This window comes from Cavia porcellus, unplaced genomic scaffold (genome assembly GCF_034190915.1).
Source record: "Cavia porcellus strain 051 isolate PalLab524CR breed Dunkin Hartley unplaced genomic scaffold, mCavPor4.1 scaffold_2, whole genome shotgun sequence".
Classification (NCBI taxonomy): domain Eukaryota; kingdom Metazoa; phylum Chordata; class Mammalia; order Rodentia; family Caviidae; genus Cavia; species Cavia porcellus.
In genome coordinates this window covers 89,880,074-89,900,264 of record NW_026947485.1, presented here as the reverse complement: position 1 = coordinate 89,900,264, position 20,191 = coordinate 89,880,074, and the positions used below count along the sequence as shown (strand labels likewise).

Below are 20,191 nucleotides of genomic sequence, written 5' to 3'. Positions count from 1 at the left end.
CCCACTTTTCTAAGTCTGAGGTCTTCATGTGTAAACCTCCAGCCTGGGCTTAGCACCCTGGGCTCACACATTCCAGGCTCAGTGGGGTGTGCCCACAGGGAGTTGGCCTGGTCACTCTGGGATGAGTCTACAGCATTCCATCTGCAGAGGAGAGGGCTGATTAATTGAGTCCCAGCCTGAGCTGCTAAAGATAAGAGTGAAGTCAGAGAAGTTGTCCTTGCATGCCATTAGGCCTTAGAAAGTGGGAGGGTTGCATTCTGTCTGGGGGACAGCACTAATGAAAAGCCAGAGGCAAATAGCCCTGGGTGCCTGAGGCTTCCTCCCTAACCTTGAGGCAGCCATGCATGGTGGTGAGGGTGCAAAGTCTCTGTTCTCTGACCTAAGCTTTCTAGTGACTGGGTGTTGGGGCTGGGACAAGAGATCCTAAGAAGCCATGTGTCCTAAAGCCTGTCATGTGTGCTTAACAGGTGACACTCCAGAATACCCATGAGTTTGAATATTTTAGGCCATTCTCTGGCCTCCCAGGACCCTAAGCCATAGTACATAGTGGTATTTCTTTGTATTCCTATGATTTTGAGACCTGCTATCCCTGCCTTAGCTCAGTAAAGAATTTGAAAGGACTCACATTTGCATTTTTGTGTAGTGTGGGTGGGGATTAGGGTGGGGCAGGAGTGGGGATTAGAAGTTTGGGGTCTATTTGCTTTGTTCTCATTTTAGTTGTTTATACCAGAGTTTTTATTTGGTTTTGAGTGGTATTGACTTGCTCTAAATTCAAATGCTAAACCTCTTCAAAATGCAGTGGTCAATGTTGGCCTTCTGTGTACAGGAACCAGGCTGAGTGCAGTGCAGTGAGGTTGCCCTGCCAACCTCATCCCAGCTGCTTAGTCTTAGGTGGCCTAATGAACACTTGGAGTGATTCTCTGGGTCCTGTGGCTTAGTCCCTCTCCCAGCTCTGTGAAAAAGCTAGGAGGAAAAGCTGCTCAGTGGAAAAGGTAGGAGGGTAAACCTGACTTCCCCGAAAACACCTCCATTGTCCTTTTCTTGAGGAAAAATCCAGGCCTGGGGGAATTGTTCTCTCAACAATCTGAGTTTGTTTTACATCTCTGTTCTGCTGTGGAATTTAGAAAGGCTATTTCAGCTCCCTCTGAGAGTAGTTACTCTTGAAATTTTGCCCTGCATGCTTAGCAAAGTTTAACGTTAATCAATAACTGGACCCAGTTTACTGATTCTTTCTTTGTAAGAATGTTAACCCAACATTGAAGAGTCTGTATTTAAAAAGTAAGAAGTAATTAGGGATCATAAGCATGGACGGTCTTAGAAAGCCTCAAAAGGGGACTTTCTGTCCTTTCTCTTAAGCTCCAAGTGTACTCCTCCCTCCGTGTCGGAGGTGCTGCCATTCCAGGTGGACCCTGTCTCCCAGGAGTACCTCCACATCCTGGGCAGCTTCCACCAGCCTCCCTGCCGGCTGCACTGGTGGTCCTGGCATTTGCCTCCTCTTTACCTTCCAGAGCAGCTGTTTCTGGCACGTGCAGATGGTCACACAGAATGTTTCCATGCGGCCGCCCTTTGCCCTCCTCACAGAGGCAGGCTATGAGGACTCCTGCTGATTGTCAGGCATCTTCTCCTAGCTACCCCAGAATTCCTCCAAGCTGCTTATCTGCTGGAGAGCGGGAGTGGAGGGCAGGCAGCATGTTCCCAACCTGTCAGCCCCCAGCACCCCATCAAGACGCATGGCCCTTGGGAGTAGCTGGCTGCTCCTGTCTGGCCAGTGGCTTCAGAGTGTCTGAGGGAAACGTGAAAATACAGGTGTAACTGGGTACTACCCTGCGCTGTGCTAGTGTGCTTATGTGGCCCGGGCATAGGGCATCAGGGAGAAGCCAGGGCTGGCTGTGTCACAGTATGGAGTCAGCAGCCAGATCTTCCCGAGGGGGAAGCAGGGAAGGTGGAGGTGTTTGATGCCCAGGGCTGAGATCTGTGTTCCTGAGGGCAGGTGGACCTGGAGCGATTTTTCCTTATAAAGCTGTTTCTTGTACCTCTTTAATTTTTGGTGTTCAGATATAACTCATGTGTCATAAAGGTTGCCATTTTCAGGTACTGCATCCAATTCGTTGGTTTTTAGTATTCACAAGGTTGTGCAATCATTACCACTATCAAATTCCAGAACATTTTTATCACTCTGAAAACAAAGAAACTAGTACCTATTAGCAGTTACTTTCCATTCTGCGCCTTCTAGAACTCTAAGTTTTCACTGCTCTCTCTTTTTTTCTTCTTGGTGGTACTGGGATTGAACCCAGGGCTTTCCACATTGAGCTACAGTCTCAGCCCTTTTTATTTTTATTTTGAGAAAGGATCTTGCTTAGTCGTTAAGTTTCTCTGGCTGGGCTCAGACTTGTGAGCTTCCTGTCTCAGCTTCCTGGAGCACTGAGATGATAGGCATGTGTTACTGAGCCTGGCTTTCACTGCTCTTTACCACGAGTTGCCAGTGGGAAAGACTGGTCAGTCCCAGAGTGCTGGAGCCTCAGAGCTGAGATATGGCTGGGGGAGGAGGCGCCAGCATTGGAAATTGCATTTACTAGTTGTGTGGTTTCTAATCTCTCTGTGCTTTGGTTTTCTCTGCTGTTAGACACAGCTAATCACTACCTGTTTCCTACTTCATTAGGTTATTTGAAAGGATAAAACAAGACTTTTGCCTGCATTCTTATTGTTATTACTTAATCCTGGGAGATGTGAGTTATTATTAGCCCAATTCAATACGTCAGGAAAACTGAGGTAAGGAGAAATTTAGTTTCCTATTCAAGATTATCCAGCTTTAAATCTGTTTTTATTGCAGAGTATAGAGAACCTGACTTTGTTTTGTTTACCAAAATGAAATGAATGGGGCGTCCAGGGGTCTGGCACTTCCAGGAAGGCTGCCTTATACCTCTGGACTCCCCACAGACCCTGGCGGGAGACCTTCCTGTGGGGCTGCACTGGCTGCTGGTGCTGGCCTCGTGTGCTGTGTGTCTGCCTTTTCCCAGGGTCCCTGCTAACAGTAAGAGCATTTCCTCCCCGGCAGCCCAAGCACACTTCCTCTCATTTCCCTTCAGTCAGAACGGTGGCTCACAGACCTGTCCCTGTATCTGTCCCGCAGGGAGGGGCTCTGCCACCACTGGCTCAGGATCTACTCCCTCTTCTTAATTGGGATCTCCCTCAGAAGAGAGAAATAGACTTTGGTGGACATGCAGTATTCACTAGGACTAGTGCATAGCTGAGCTGAGGTTTGACCCATTCTTCTTGGGTCAAAGGCCCTGTGTTTAACTTTAGCTTTGTGGCCTCTGCAGGCCACAGTCTAGTTCCCATCTGGAGTTTTCATGGCTGTCTGTTAGATTTCCATAGCTCACATAAATATTTCTGGGCCTCTGTTTGAACTGCCCTAGGTTTGAAGAACTGTGTACCTAATCAGGCATTTCCTTCCCTTTTTAAACTGTTAAGTGCCATGACTACCTTTGGTTGTGCTTTTGGGTTAATTCAAATAAGATCTGTATTATGTGCAAAAATATAATTCTAGGTAATATAGTACGTTATGGTTTAGATCTAAAAAGTACCCCCAAAGTCTCATATGTTCAGCGATGGGCACTTGAATGGTGAGAAGCTCTTGGGGGTGCTGTACTTGCCAGTGGATTGGTCCACTGATCAATTCATAATTGAACGTTTTGTTAGGAAGTGGAGCCCAGTCAGAAGTGGGTCACTGGGATTGTGACTTGGAAGAGTATATTCTTGTCCCAGGTGTTCTCCTTTTGTCTGTCTGTCTGTCTCTCCCTCTCCTTCCTGGCTGCAATAGGCTAAGCACCTTTCCTCCACCAGACTCTCCTACCATGCTGTGTCTGCCTCGGAGCCATCTACTCATGGGATGAATCCTCTGAAACTAGGAGCCAAAATAAATTTCTCTTCATTTAAGTTTCAGGTAGTATGTATTTTGTCCTAGCATTTGGAAAGTAACTGATACATAGCCCTTAGGCTCATAGCTTGGGATGGCATCTGTAGGTAGGAAAATGGCACCCTTATCTTTGGGTAAATGCAGCCCTGCTTGGGAAATGCCTCCCAAAGTCGGTGCTTTCATATGGAGCACAAACTCCACAACTGTCTTAGGACATCTCTTCAGAGAGATTTTTAATATGCTCAAACGTTTGTCCTCACAGGCATTGTCAGAGAATTGGTTTGTGCTCAATTTCTTCAGGCTTGGCGTGTATGGTATGGTGACCATAATCCACATTTCCTGCCAGGACATGGTGCCGTTCTCTCTCATTAGAGTTCAGCTCAAGGGAACTGAGTCCAGCGGTACCAGCTTCCCTGCCCTCACCTTCTGCTCTGCTGTGTTTAGGAGATGAAGGATTCTGCTCAGCATGGGATCCCCTGGACAGGAATGGCAGAGATGCTTTCTTTAGCCTCGGCAGTCAGTGGCTCTGAAAGCTGAGCCATTGCAAAAGCTGTTCATCATAACCTCGGAGAAACATGGCGAGGCTGTTTCCTGAGAGGCCCTGGTGGCAGGTGGGAGCATTTCCTTGGAGTGGAAGAGTGTTGGCATTGCCTTGGTTAGTTTTCACATGTGAAACTGGTTTTCCTTGTAGAAGACAGGAATGCTGAAGTCACAGCCATGTGGCCTGCCATGTCCTGTCCTCTTTGGCTGTTCTGAAAGCACCCTTGGGTGAGCAGACAGCCTGAAGGAGAAATCACTCTCCCCTCCGTATGCCGGCACTTAGGTTTCCTTCACAGAGAGTTTTCTTGAGGGTTCCGTTTGCCAAGTTTCTGTCTGGCAGGCTTTTTCTTTTTAATCCTTGACTGAGAAGCCTGGAGAAGCAAACTGTAAAGGGAATGCACTTGCTGACCTTATTATCAGGGCTCTGTCTGATCTGTGGCGTAAGCAGATGGTCCTTTTTTCAGCAGCAGTTGGACTGGTTGGATGATGATGATGGTAATGATGATAATAAATATATAGAATAATATTTAGAATATACTGGATACTTGCCCTACACCAAATTTACTTGTGTTGGTTTCATTTATTCCTCATGGCTTCATTTAGAGCCACATGATCACCCTTCCTCCCATTTTCTAGATAAGAAGAACGAGGCTCCAAGCAGTTACATAGCTCACTCCAGGGCATTCATACTGGCTTTTAATTTGAGTTGTCCTCTCTCTAAACATTGCTAACCTCCCCTACCTTGGTCTATGGAGTTTGAAGAATTACTGGCTTTCGAATGGAAACCCTTGCTAAGGAAGAGTGAACCATGTGAGAGCTGAGCCTGGAGCAGACAGCCAGCCAGCCAGGACTCGAGACTGTCTGTGACCATGACCTTCTTGCCTTTCCCACACTACTAGCGCACCTTTGAAGTTTAGATAACCCTCCAAAGGAGCCTAAAGTAAAAGACAAGCACAAATATGTGACCCTGTGGAGGAATTTAAACATGGGGGCTGCTACGGTGTCAGAGGGTTTCTCTTGCATTTCCTTCTGTGTTTATAGAAACTCGGGGATGAAGGCCTTGAGAATGCTAATTGTCACGGCTCAGAGTGAGCTGGTGAGTTGAGGGGAGGTTAGGCAGCTTAGAGAGTCCCTGGTGCACCAGTGTGCTCCATAACGATCAGGAGCAGTGGTGTTTCCTTTTGCTTCTCTAAGAACAGCAGGGGAAGGGCCCACTCAGGGGAAGGGCCTGCTCCAGGGCTCTCTTGGCTGGGAGGAGATGGAGCCCTGGAGCCCAGAGCCCAAGTAGAGTCCCAGTCTGCTCCCTGTGTTGCCCTGAGGCCAAGGCTGAGGCCAACCCTGTGGCACAAGTGTGGAGGATGCTATACCTGCAGGTCAGACACATGTTGGAACACACACACACACACACACACACACACACACACACACACGACATTACCTTTCAGGAGAACTCAGGGCTTGCAGTCAGAGGGTCACAAGGTGACATCTGACAACGGTGTTTTATCTCATCTTCCTCCTTGGTGCAGAGCCAGAGGAAGATGCTGAGGCCTTCACTGAGACTTCTTGGGATCCCAGCACACCTGAAAGACGAAGCAAAACAGACATGTCCTAGTCCTTAAAATTATTCCATCTCTCATAGGGGCAGGGTCCCATGTTTCTCAGACATGGAGGAGCCCAATAGTGGATGAGCCCCTGGCTCCCCTGAGGTCCTAGCTCTGCAGGCAGACTACAAAGTCCAGCAGCTGTTGGCCAGTTTTCAGCAGGGTCCTGTTTCTGAGGCCAGACTGAAGCCTTTCCCAGACTGAGCATCTTATTGCTGGTGCCTGGGCACCTGCTCTGTTGTCTGTGAGGGGCCATGTGGTCTGAACCCGCTGAAGTTCAGACTCCCTCAAGGGCTGTTCTGGTCTGTTAGGTCCAACAGCTTCAGCCTCAGAGGAGCCAGCTGAATGTGTACCCCTCATTCTCCCTGAGACCCAGGTCTGAAACCTTCCCAAAGCTTCCAAGTCCACATGTGTAGGCTTAAATGAATTCATGTTCTTATTGGTTTGCTCAGTCATTTGATAAATATGGGTGAGCATCTGTGATGGCTGGGCTGGGTGTTCCAACAGGCAGCATTAGTAAAGCCTCGTCTTGCCCTCCAGGAGCTTGCATGTAACTGGTACATTGAAAGAACAACTCTTTATTATGGAGAATTTAAAACATAAAAAAGTAGAGCAAATAATGTGTGGAACCCCATGAGGCCTCCACCATTCTTAGTCACTATCAACTTGTGGCCCATCTTGTTTCAGCTTCACTCCCTCTGCATTGCATCTGATTCAAATCCCAGACACCATATTGTTTTAACTGCAAACATTTTAGTGTATAATCGTAGAGGACAAGGACTCTTAAATTCTGTAATTACATTATTAATAATAAATTCTTAATATTATCTATATCCAGTGTTTACATTTCCTATTGTCTCATAAATGTAAATATGTTTGAGTTTTTGATTAGGATCTAGTAAAGGATAGAATCAGGAAGCCCCAGAAACATTACAAATGTTCCCACCTCTGAACCTACAGAATCAGAAACTCAGGGTGGGGCCAGACATTTGTGTGTCAGTAAGGCCTCCAGGGGATCCTGATGTGAATCACAGTTCAAAAACCTCTAATCTGTAGGTTTCTCCTTCTGGCTCATGTGTTTTCCTTGTGGCTGTTTCTTGGAGAAACATGGCTGTTGTCTCATAGAGTTTCCTGCATCTGGGTTTTGCCAGTTGGTCACTGAGCATCAACATGTCTTCTCCTTCGTACCCTCGGGACTGAGAAAGATTTCTTCTCCCAAACATCAGACGACAAGGTAGAGTTGGCCTGCTGCACACGTGGGCACGGGTCCAGGCAGGAGTTGGTGTGAGCAGAACCCTGGAGGCTGATGAGGCACAGGTGTGTCAGGGTCTGTGGCCAGGTTTGGTACGACTGGGGATCAGGGGAAGTGGAGGCCACAGATGGATGTATTGTGGACTTCAAAAGGCTGAGAGCAGTGGTTAGACTTTATCTCATGGAATGTGGGCATCAGAGAAGCCCCTGACAAGGCTGAGAATGTGACCAGATCTCAACGTTGCCTGATTAGCTCTGACTGAGGGGTGAGTGGGGCTTGGATGGCATAGGAGTTCTGGTCAGGTACAGGAGCTTGTGATGGTGACTTTGCAGAGAAGAATTAGAACACTAGAAGTAGGAATGCCAGAGCTTGGAGGTGGAGTGTAGGAAATTTGTCACCTGGGAGCAATTAGTATTCCCTTGACAAAAGGAGTATCTAATTGTTGACAGTAACTCTGCATATGAATTCCTAATATTCTCACTCAAGGGTTTTGAGGTCACAGTTGGGAGTGACCAAAATTGGGAAGGCCCTCCAAGTCTGTGAATAGCCACTGAGTCTACTTTTGGGGACATGTGGAAACATCCATTTACCTACTCACCCATTCTCCCATCACTAACTACCCTTCCATCTATCCATCTGTTTATCCACCACTACTCACCCTTCCATCCATCCATCCGTCCATCCATCCATTCACCCATCCATTCACCCATCCATTCACTCATCCATTCACCCAGCCATCCATCACCTGAGTACCATGGCATATCAGCAGTTGGGGAATAAGAGATGAGGTAACAAATGGCCCTGCCTACCAGAGCAGAGTCCATGAGAGAGAAGCTGTGTGGGCATATCTTGGGACCACATGTAATCTGTTGGAGCCTCTCTAATTGCTGGATATGGTGAGCAAGGGTGACAACACTGCTGGGTATAACTCATAAAAATTATTGATGTAGAAAGCCTTTCTTCGACTCTCCCTGTAGATCCCTGGAAACATAGGCATCAACCAGAAGCCTATGAACCAGTCTATGACTTTGGGGTTAAGAGAGAGAAAGTCTGGGGTCACAGGGACCCCGGATTTCCCTGTCTCTGTTCTCCTGCCCCTGTTCTACTCCGCTGGGCCTCTTGTGTCCTGGACAGTGCAGGAAGCATGAAGTGGAAGATGCTGCCCAGAGTCAGGGGGCCTTGTGCAGCCCCCCAGTTCGGCCTGTGCATTGTGCTGGGGTTTCTGTCATGGTAAATGCTCATTTCCATAATTATTATTTAGCATTTGGAGGGCAGTTATTTTACACTCAGAGTTCTTTGTATTGAGAGAGTCTTCCTGTTGATGCCAATAAAAATTTCCATTTTCTCTGGACATCAACCATGGTGATTAACAAAAAAGCCCATAAATTACTGAAATGGAGGTTCAGTTTACATTAATAATGCATTAGTTCAGCTAGCCATGAAGGCAGTTATAGGGTAATAAAATATTTTTTATTCTCCTTCTTAAAAGATGTTTGCCAGTAACCTAGCCATGACCTTGAGTGGATGGATTTTCAGAGATGACATGGCAAGGAGGACCTGTGTGGAAAGCAAGAAAGGGCTTTTCCTCAGGCACTGGTCGTGGGCAGTCATCAGCAAACCCCCGTCATCGCAAAACCCATAGGAGGAAGGAACTAAAGATATGTGGATATTGTCTTTTCTAAATTCTGAAGCTCAGACCTTAAAAGTCCTTTTGAAATGGGTGTCTGTTTGATAGATACATAGATCTGAAAGCTGGCAAGGAGGTCTCTCTGGAGAGAAGTCCCTGTCTAGATCACCTGTCACGCTTCACGTGACTCTGGAGCGCTGTAGAATAAAGTCTGTCTGGTGGTTCTGTCTTCATCTGCAAAGGTTGTATTTGTGGAGTGGGATTGATTTTCTGTGCCTCAGAAAGTGTCATTCTGCTCACGGCTGTTTGCTGACTGATGCCTCCAGCGGAGCAGAGCAACAAGCAAGTTTATGAATTATGGCTTTTATGTTTTTTTACATTCTCTTAGCAAGACTATTTTTTATTTTAAGAATACCTTTTTGATTAAAGCCATTAGAGCTGGGAGCAAATAAAAATGTCTGAAATTTACACGTCTTGCATTTTATAGCAGGAATCCGAATGAAGCCTACATTTTCATTTTTGCACCAAGTTAAGCTCATTCTTCCCCAGCTCCCTGGTTCGGGGTTCTGAGAAGTCCTGTGGCAGGAGACTTACTGGGAGAGTAGTACCTTTATTTATCTTATTGTCATTTACATGGTAGAATATTTTCATTTGTTTATATACTGCCCTGACTGCAAAAGTTATCTTTGAAGTAACATGAAGAGTGTGTTGGGATAGGAGTTCAAGGTTGAAGGGCGAACCTATAAATACCCTTACTGACTTGTCTTTATGTTTACTAAACTAAAATAGATTGTCTGCGCACTATGTGATCGAGATGATGTTAAGTTACTTAAACTGGGAACAAAGGGGGTGAATTTCTCTTTACTCACAAGTTCCAGGGTCTCTCCCCCTCAGTTTAACCCTTTTGTGATTGACAGTTTGCGTTCTGCATGTGGTCAGTGTTTTTCTGATTTGTGGCATGAAGTCACGAGCTCTTTCTGTCATGGGATGTCCAGGTAACTTAGCAGTTGACCTGGGAGGTGCCTGGGTGGTCTTCAGGAACTTAGTTGGGATGGGGTCGGGGAGATATTTCTTCATACTCCACATCCTTTGGCTGTGTCCTTGATTGCATTTTCTGATGAAGCATTTTCCGTTCATCTTTCTCCCAGCAGTCTTTCTTCGCCACGCCCACAGCTGGGGCTGTGTTTTTTTTTTTTTTTCCTTCAGTCTCCTTTCTTTCTCCCAAATCTGCACTATAACAATCTCTGCTCAAGTTGAGCTTTTAGCTTCTCACTTCTCTTCAGTTTCCAGGTGCCCAGGTGTGTGCTGCTCTGCAGTCCTGTGCAGGTGGAGGGGACCCAGGGACAGACATTATTGTTCTAGCTGCACAGACACAACATCAACAGGGACAGCTGAGTGACATGGAGTGCTTCTTACTGCAGATAATGGCCTGCGTGTCACGGACGCCAGGAGAGCACATCGCTTGTACCGTGTGCCTTCAAACAATCCATGTACTGCTTCTCTCCTGTTGTCTCTTAGCCCAAATCTGTTCAATATTCTAAGATAGAGGCCTTTTTTGTATTTAGCCCTAATTATTTACCTAAGGCATGAAAGTCTTTTAACTCTTGTTGGGACTATTAGCATAGCAGAATTAAACTGTGTTTTCTGACCACTCCAGAGGCTTTTTCATAGTCTTTCCCCATGAAGTTTTGAATACCACTTTGACATCCTAACTTGTGAAGTAAAGAAACATTAACCAGAGATGAAATATGTCACTACAAGCTTTGTATATTCCTATGCTGAATGGTGGGCATTAACTGGTGAGTTGTCTTCAATTTAGAATATGTAGTCTTTTAGATGTAGCTGTACACAATATGCAGGTGTCTATGAAGTATTTCTCTGCTGTATCTTCTGTGCATATCACTTTTAAATTGTTACATAATGTAGCTGAATTTTAATTTTTCTTTTTTTTTTTTTTTAAAGAGGCATAGAGGGATTTATTAGGCAGAAATGTAGTTCATGAAGCCCAACTGCCTCTAGGCCTAGAGAGTCAAATAATTTGTTTCGTGCTGCCCCAGATCCAGTGGGGGAGGGAGGTACAGGAAGAACCAAAAATCCTTACTTCTTGCCCTTGCAGTGGCCTGGTGTCTCCTGGGGGCTCCAGGAATGTGTTCAGTGTGTGGCCCAGCCTATGTGATTTTGCAAGTCTGTGGAACCACCCAGGATGTACTTACTCTGAGAAGGTTTGAGTGATGGGATAATTAGAACTGAGCAGCAGCAGGGTGGATGGATTGTCGGTAGATAATAGCTTGTTTGCTAATTGCCAACACCAGATTTTCTGGGTAATTAGACAGTTGGTTTTTTCTAAGACCTTCTGTGCAAACGTGGACACATGGCCCTGGGCCTTCCAGGTAGCAGGTAGAGAGGAAGCAGCTCCTGGGGCTGGATGGCATCTCTGAAGCTGCCCAAGGGGTTGTGGTTTGGATGGAACGTCAGCCAACAAGTGGAAATAGCATCTGGCACACCCCTAGGTGGAGAGGCACAGTCACCCCTGTTTTTAGGGAAGGGGTGCCCTTGTCCTGGGAAATTAGCAAAGATGGTAGAGTTCAGCAGGCTAGTCAAGGAACCAAATTTATTTTTGCATTATGGTTTTAAGGGCACCAGGCTGGGCTAGAATTAAAGCTCATTGTATGTAAAGCCCTAGATTTGATCCCCTCATTCCCTGACCCCTCCCAAAAACAGAGCACTGGGTCATGGATTCAAATCAGAATAGAAAATAGTGTCCCTTCTCAGGTAAGCAAGTTGATTTGGGGAGGTGGAGGTAGGGGGAGGTTGAGACAGAGTCTCACTGTATAGTCCAGGGTATCTTGAATTTACTATAGATTGAACTCAGCCTCCTGCCACAGCCTCTCAAGTGCTGGGATTAGAGGTATGTGTCATTGTACCCAGCAAGCACCTGTCTCTCTCTGTCTCTCTCTCACTAAGGCTTGAACCCAGAGCCTTGCCTGAATCTTTTCAGTGAACATTTAAAATTACAATGAAGTGCAATTAACATAAAACTTGCCATTTTAACTATTGTAAGTGTGTAATTCAGTGGCGTGAATTACATTCACATTTTGCAACCATCACCACTATTTTTCCCAAAACTTTTCTTGATTCCAATCAGGACCTCTGTACTCCTTAAGCAATAACACCCCATTCTTCATTGTTTTCAGCCCCCGGACACTCCTAATCTATAGTCTGTCTCTGTGAGTTTGCCTATTTTGGGTATTGATATAAGTGGAATTATAGAATAGCATGTTTCCTCTCATGTCCTATTTTGCTTAGTTTAATTTCTGATTCATCCATGTTGCAACATATATAAAAATGCCCTTCTTTTTATATTTTATTCTTATTCATCAGCTCATCCGTTGGTGACCACTTGGGTTTGTTTATTGTACATAACACCAAAAGGAACTCACAGATAACAAACAATCTTTGACTCCCTGTCTCTGTTCTTTTATGTAGACACCTAGGGTAGGACTGCTGGGTTGCATGATAATTCTGTTTGATTTCTTATGGAAGTGCTGAAGAGTTTTCCACAGTGGCTGCACCATTTGGCGTTCTCACTAGCAAGTGCAGAAGGGTTCCAGTTTCTTAACATCTTTGCCAACACTTACTATTTTTCTTTTTAGAAAACTGTAGTCATCCTCAGTGAGTATGAAATAGTGTCTTAGTGTCAATTTGTAGCTCTCTCATGGTGTTGGACACCTTTTCATAAGATTTCTGACCATTTGTGTATCTTCTTTGAGAAATGTCTGCCCAGGCCCCTTGCCCAGAGAGTTGTGCTTTTGCCTTTGTAATCTCAGGGCCATGCACTTCTCTCACAGAATCTGGGGCTGAGCCTCTGTGGGAGGAGAGGGGCCATGCACCTGCGGAGAGCGGAGTGGCGTGCAGATCTGAAGCTTCACATTTATTTTTTCCTGATTTGTTTCATCCTTCAGCACATTTGGTAACCACTGTCATGATGTTGTTTGAGGCCCCCTCACACAAAATTTTCCGTTAACCTTGGATCAGCACAAAGGTATTTACCAGAAGAGGCAGATGGAGCCATTCCTTGGAGCCCCCAGAAGCAGACAGGCCTTTCCCAGACACTCTGAACCCTACTACCAGGTATTAGGCTGTGACAAAATAGAGTGGGATATGCAGAGCGTGGGATAGTCTGTAGTACTTGTAGGTGGGCGGTGCCAGACCTTTGTCTCCTCAGTGGAGTCACACAGTGGGGGTCACACAGCGGGGTCCTTGCTTGGGTGCTCTGGGACCCTGCTAGTCCTGGGTACTAGATAGGAAGGGAACCGTGGAGTTTTCCAAGACTGCCCAGGGAAGACAAGACACTTCTCCTTGGAGACCCTTCTCAAGGACAGAGCCACTGGGCTCTGAGAAGGCTCCAGAACAAACATCTGTGTGAATAGTTGTGGCAGCAGCAGGGCGCTGGAAGTGTAGAGTCTGTGCTGCTTTGCTGCTGGCTCTTGGGTTTGACCTCTTGTCTCCTGTGAGGCCCTTCTGCAGGCTTCCTAATCCAGCTGCCTTTTAGCTGTGGCTTTTCTTCAGTGACCCTGAGGAGATGAGTTCCTCATTGTCGGGTGGGGCCCTCATACCAGAGGGAGGGAGGCAGCGATGCATCTGCCAGGTGCAGACACTCTCTCTGGAAGTCACACTCATGCTCTGTATTCCTAGGACAGGGGCTGTTGACCTCGCTTTGGGAACATGTGAAGGGCTGTGGATTGTCTTTCAGAACAAGCCTGCAGAAACTGACTCCTCCTTTCAGGTGCTTTAGGTCCATTGGTTCATCAAGGAGCCTGGGTTAAGAATTAGCTCTGCAGAAGACATGCCAGGCAGGGCACTTTGGGGACCGACTTCTATCTCTTGCTTAGTGGGGGTTGAATGGCACAGGAAGGGCCTGGTAGCCTCTAAAAGGAACCAGGCATGGACATCTTATTTGATCATGTTTAAATACCAAACACAAGGCATGCTGGGGGCTACAGTCTGGCCCTGCTTGTCATGTTAGATGGCATTAGAGAAGCCACGTGCCTATACGGACAAAGCCATGCAGGCCCCCTTTCTGTTCCCTGGCCAGCCCATGTCACAGACTTTGTCTTTTCTTTCAGAAACAGCCCCCACATCTGCATATTCATCTCCAGCCCGGAGTCTTGGAGATACAGGAATAACACCTCTCTCTCCATCCCACATTGTGGTAAGACATTGTGCATGTGTGTGTGCGTGTGTGCATGCATACCTGTGCATGCATGTGTGTGTGTGGTGCTGTCTGGGTTTGTTCTATCAGAATGCTGTGCAGTACGTTCTCCCCTGGAGGGAGATTAAATTGCCCCATTACCAGCCATGCAGACCCTGTTATGCCCCTTCTGTTCCTGGGCTTAGAAAGACTTGCAGTGCTATGGCTGGTGTGTCTGGAGCTGTGGGTGTGGGGGTAACATGAGCCAGGAGGGTGGGAGCAGCTCGTTAAAGACTCAGAACCAAAAAAAAAAAAAGCAGAAAGAAAAAAGAAAAGAAAAGACTCCGGACCCAGACAGTGTAAAGCATCCTCTCAGACGAAGTGGCCATTTTTGGCAGGAGAACCAGTGAAGCACAAGGGCTCTGCTCACAGTGGTTACCTGCCATGTCCACAGCTTGTGCTGCGTAATTGCTTCTGCAGCTGCTTTCCTCAGAGAGGCCTGAGCTGGACTCGCCCCAGCCTGTGCTACAGGAACAGATGGATGGTGTGGGGCAGCTGTTCAAAGGGACATGTGTGTGACCAATGAGAATGAAGTACCAAAGGAAAGGGCAATTGGCACAGGCCACCAAGATGCTGAAGAGAACTTTGGAGCCACCACTGGGTAGAGGATGCCAACTTGCCCTGGTTTTCCTGGAATGTCTCAGTTTTACACCAAAATTCCTATATCTGGGAGGTTTGGTTACGTGTGCCAAGTCCTATGGTTTTTCAAACTTTGCACCTTGTAGGAGCTTTGGAGTGACATGGATAGGGTAGGCAGTGGGAGGAGAAGTCCATGAGTAGTGTTCTCATCTGCTGCTTCAACCAATCCAGCCAAATCTAAAGTGTGTTGGTTGTATAATATGGAATTCTGTGGGAGGTTAAAAAACGAAAGAAAGTCTATACTGCTTAAAAAAGAAACCTTGGGTAGCCTGGAGTGACCTGCCCTAGTGATTTGATGTATAGGGAAAGGCTGTGAGCCCTGAGGGCACACAGCTCAGCTGGATCAAGGTATGCAGGACCGGGCAGACCCTAGGTATGCCAAGCCCTTTCATGTGCTTGAAATGCTGGTGCAGATGGAGTGGTCAGTGGGAGGCCTGAAGGGCACAGCTGGCAAAGTACTCTGAGCAGTAGCTGGAGGTTGGCACAGGGACTAAGGGAAAGACTAAGAGGAGACTGTGTGCAGCTGCTGGGCTTCCACCCTGATGGCAGCATTTCTGTAATTAGCTACACGCAAGCATGCATGATTAATGAAGGGGCACAGGCAGGCTGCAGGCGGGACTCTCACCCAGTCACCTAGCTCCCCTCAGGGTGCCTGCATTTCCCTGAGCCACTCTGGTGGCACTGGCCTGGCTTGCCCTCACCCTAGAGCTGCTTTATGGAAACCTGGACACAAGTGTGGAGTTCCTTCCTCATGCAGCAAGGGTTCTGCAGAAGGGTTCTGTCCAATGTTGGGGTCTTCCTGAAGGCCAAGCCTGGCTCTGGCCTCCAGTGCCTCATTGTATATCTGCAGAATGATGCCGACTCCAATGTCTCAGACCAGCAGACATTTCTTGTGGTGGTGGCCATCGACTTTGGGACCACATCCAGCGGCTATGCCTACAGTTTCACCAAAGAGCCAGAATGCATCCATGTGATGAGGTGAGTGTCGTGATGGGAGGGACAAATGGCCTTCTGTCACTGCACAGTGGAGACTCCAGGGCATAGCTAGTTACTGCTGTGGCAAATGGCACCTAGGAGGAAGACCTCAGGTTTCTGGTCCAGCTCAACCCAGATCCTCTGTGCCAATTTAGCCAAGCCCTGGCCTCAGGGCTCGGTTCCCATTTGCCAGGGTGTTGGTTTAATTCTAAGCTAGTTGTCTGGGGAGGGATTGTATAATATGTGTGAAGCCTGGCTCCAGTAATTCCAGGGTATGACCTGCATGACAGGAGCCAACCTACTGTGACAAAAATAGTCCAAATGCTGGACCAGCCACTTGCCATCTGACCTAAGGCAGTTCTGAACCTCAGTCTCCTGAGTTAAACCTCAGTCTCCTCATTAGTAAAATGAGGATTCATGTAGACTAAGTGAATGCTCTGCACTTAAGTGAAGACAATGCTGATGACACTACCACAGGCAGAAAGTGCCAGGCTTGGGAGAAGCAGTGATATGTGAATCTCAGCCAAGTGACTCTAACAGAAAATTTCCCCCCGGAGCTTCTTGGGGTTACCAGGTGAGACAGTCCCCGCACTGTCAAGCATGCAGCAGGCCATCAGGTCCTGATACTATGCAACACCAGGATTCAGTGTTGGTGAGGACTTTGGTCTGTCCTGGGAACAGTGTCGCCTCTCCTAGTCTGGACCCATGACCTTCCTGCAGCATCTGTGCCCCTCTAAGCTTTGGAAACCTGGGATTTATCACCTTGCTTTCCCACCTAAGGCACAGCTTCAGATCCATTGTAACTGGCTTTGCATTTCCTTTACCTGAGCAACTGTGGGATTTTGTCATCACACTGGAGTAAGATTTTAGGTATTTTTATAAAGTATAACACAAGTCGTCCCTACAAATGACTCCCACTCGACCTTGCTTTAGGTCCCACTTTCTCTTGAAAACTGGAATGGTTTAGCCTGATGTAAGAGGCTCCAGAGGCCCCTGGGGGAGGTCTTATTAGAAAATAATGGAATGCTCGACCTGCTGGTGAGTCCTGATGACCACATATCTTTATATCCCGCAGTGCTTGATTGGCGCTAGATGTCTGCTTCTGCTGGACCAGGCAGTTGTTGGTAATGCCCTCTGTGGTACAGCTACTGAGTGGAAAAGTGCACAAATCCATGAGTTTTATGAGCTTCCAGGTAGTTCTAAGAAATGTTTTTTTGCACAGGATAGTCAAGCGATGAAAATAGAGAAAAAAGAATAAAAGTAACTTTGAACTTGCCTGAAGATCACTTAAAGCATTACCATGGTTCAGGGCCTCAAGAGACTTTATCTCAGTTATTGTAGAGATTCTGCAGGGAGGTTGGTTCTCCCGCAATTTTATTTCATTGGGAACATATTAACATAACTCTGACACAGATTTACAAAGGTTTGAATGAGGAAGTTTAATACTTTGCATTTAAATAGAAATGAAGGAATAGAAATTCGAAGGGGAAAAGCTCATGGGGTCATTATCTGCTGCAAATGTCACTGTTGATAGTAATGACAGGTCCCTTTGTGCAATGCAGTGTGCAGAGTGCTGTGTGGCATGAGAATCATCCCTGTGTCTGTCTCCATGCGGTCACCTCAGGGACTCTGGCTGCTGGAGCTGAGCCCAGCATCCTGATGGAGTTTGCCTGGGAGATTGGCCAGGGACGATTCCAGGGCCATGTGAGCAGCAAGTCTCACTGGAGGCTGCTGTCCATCTGGAAACCAGTGGCTCTACTAATGCTTACTGAGGCAGTGCGGAGAACAGGTTGAAGCTTAGACTGGGTGCAGTCACCTCCCCTGGGGGCCAGGGATGTGGCCCATTTCTCCTCCACAGCAAATCTCTACTGGAGGCTGTCCTCAGGGCTGTGTAACGGGGCCTGGGTGGGAAGGGGGCAGCCTGGGTGCTCAGCACCTCTGGCTTCTGGGCAGTTAACTCCCAAGTGCAAAGTGGCTCTAGCCTTCCCCACTCACTGTCTATCTGAAAGAAGGAAGGAAGCTTCAGCACACTGTCTGTGTGTCTTTCTGTACTCTCTTCTGTCTCCTCCTTGATATGCAACCATTCATTGTCATTTCTCTCCTTAATGTTCCCCTCCATTCTCCCATTCCATCTTGTCACTACTGCTGTCACCAAGCTGAAAACTTATGTCTTCAACCCCTAGAAATGCAGTACTGCATGCAGCAGCAGGGCTCCCCACCTTCCTCTTGGCTCCCTCCCAGGGCAGGGCTGTTCACTGTAGGTCCGTACCCGCTCCTCTAGGCTCCCAAGCTTGCAGACTCTAGGGCATCCGTGCTCCTGCTCACCACCATGTCCAAGTGCTTGCTCTCTTCCTGGATGCTCTGCATCCTTTCATCTCTACCTCTCCCTGCCCGTGGCTCACCTTGTTCTCCTGCCAGACCTGACCTGCTCCTCATCTCCTTCTGGCTCCTTCCTGTCACTCTTCCTTTGGTCCAGCTTGCTCTCATGAGTAGCAGCTCTGATTCTGCCACGCCCTTGCTCTGTGACCTTCGGTAGTACCCCATGATCCATGGTTTGACTCTCTAAGTTCTCAGGGTCCTCCCCAGCTTCATTCCAACCACTTTTGCAGTCTCTTTTCTCACAGTTGTCATTTACACACTCCTGGTCTAACCAGCATGATCACATGGCATCTACGCATGCCCAACGCCTGCTCACCTCTGAGCAGCCTGGGTGTCCCCGCCTCCTTTGAGATTCAGTCACCCTTCACTTCTAGTCTTTCTTGGGTCCTGAATTGTTCCCTGAGCTCCACTGGCTGGCTCTTTGCCTTCTCTAACCCATCGGGCCATTTCTCTGGGCCCCTGTGCTTGCAGATTAAACCCAACCCCAAAAAACCCATTACCTACCAGACTGTTGAGTTATTTGAAGGCAAGACGTAATGTTCCAACCCTGTGTCACCAGCATAAAGTAGTGGGTCAGTCATGCTGAGAGAAAGGATAAAGGGAGACCTTGTGATTGAGCGCCACTGTGGCACTTGCCTGTCCCTGTGCCTTGTTAACTTGTGTTTCTGGCCGTTACTCAGCCAGAATCCTGGATCCGGAATGTGTCTCAATGTCCTCGGATGTGCCAGTCATGCATGCAGGAGATGCTGCCTGAACTGGGATTTTTAAAGACTTTCCCATAACCTCTGGCTTCACTTGGTGGCAGGCGATGGGAAGGAGGTGACCCTGGTGTGTCCAACCAGAAGACCCCGACCACCATGTTGCTGACCCCTGAGAGGAAGTTCCATAGCTTTGGCTATGCCGCCAGGGACTTCTACCATGACCTGGATCCCAATGAGGCCAAGCAGTGGCTGTACCTGGAGAAGTTCAAGATGAAGCTGCACACCACAGGGGTGAGCAAGCCTCTTTCCCAGCCCAAGTTCTCTGCTTCAGAGAGCCCAGGACCCTCCAGCCTTGAAGGGGGTGGGTATGCATGTTTCCAAGCCCGAGAACTCTCTACTGTCTCCCAAGCAGAAATCAATGTCTGTTCACTTTGATTTTAAACACAGCACAGTGCTTTCTGAATTACATGTGTGCAGGGCGATATTCAAAATATCTAACAACTTGTCTGTCAGAGAGGGCCCTGGTTGCTGCATAGAGAGGGCTGGGTCCCCCCACTGTGCTGGGAGACCCCACCCCTCAGTTATCAGATTATTGGGAGACCTGTGGATCCTCTATTCGTAAGAAGCAACTCAGGGGGACAGTTGGGAGGACTTCGGACAGCAGCTATTAACTAACAAGTTTGCAAGAAACAACTGGTGACAGCTGGCAGGTCAGCCCTCTGTGTGGGAGGGAGCTGAGGACATCAAGTGCCCAGGGATTGGAAGCCCAAATACCAGCGGTGTTTGCTTGTAGCAGTTCCGTGTCTTGTAAGCTATTGAAGATAAACATCCCACCACCCTGCCCCCAAAGCTTGTAAGAAAGGAAAGTCTGGGGCACAGGAGGGAATTTTTCAAATTAAACATTTTATCCCATATCAGTGGTGGTGAACCTGTAGTGAACGTGCCACAGCAGGCCGTTTGCGTCATTGAAAGCTCTGGAAGGTTCCCATCACTGCCGCAGACGTTCCTTCATCCGCAGTACTTAAAGACGCAGGTGGGTAATACCAAGGCAGGTGTCCTGGGTTTAAATTTTGCACCCGGTACCTTCAAGACACTTATTCCAAGTTACTTACTACTGCTGTGCCTCATTTGACCTTGTCTGTAAGATGGAGACAGTGAGAACGCCTGCTCACAGAGATACTGTAAGGATTAGAGGAATCTAAATACGTAAATCTCTTCAAACTGTGCCTTGGACAGGATAATTCTAGTCAAGTGCTAGGTCCCATTAGCCCTGCTCTGCTTGTCTACTATTTGCAGATGAGGAAACAAGT

General features: G+C 47.5%; 1 protein-coding gene across 4 annotated transcripts in view; it reads left to right on the top strand.

The window, feature by feature from the left end:
- The window catches only part of Hspa12a (heat shock protein family A (Hsp70) member 12A), a 154,437-nt gene that overhangs the window by 109,852 nt on the left and 24,394 nt on the right, over nucleotides 1-20,191 (top strand). For all 4 annotated transcript variants that reach the window (XM_063244814.1, XM_063244815.1, XM_005008090.4 and 1 more), the window contains 3 exons: nucleotides 14,063-14,148; nucleotides 15,677-15,804; nucleotides 18,986-19,172. In XM_063244814.1, coding sequence (XP_063100884.1) covers nucleotides 14,063-14,148; nucleotides 15,677-15,804; nucleotides 18,986-19,172 — 401 coding nt within the window. The remainder of the gene's footprint in view (nucleotides 1-14,062; nucleotides 14,149-15,676; nucleotides 15,805-18,985; nucleotides 19,173-20,191) is intronic.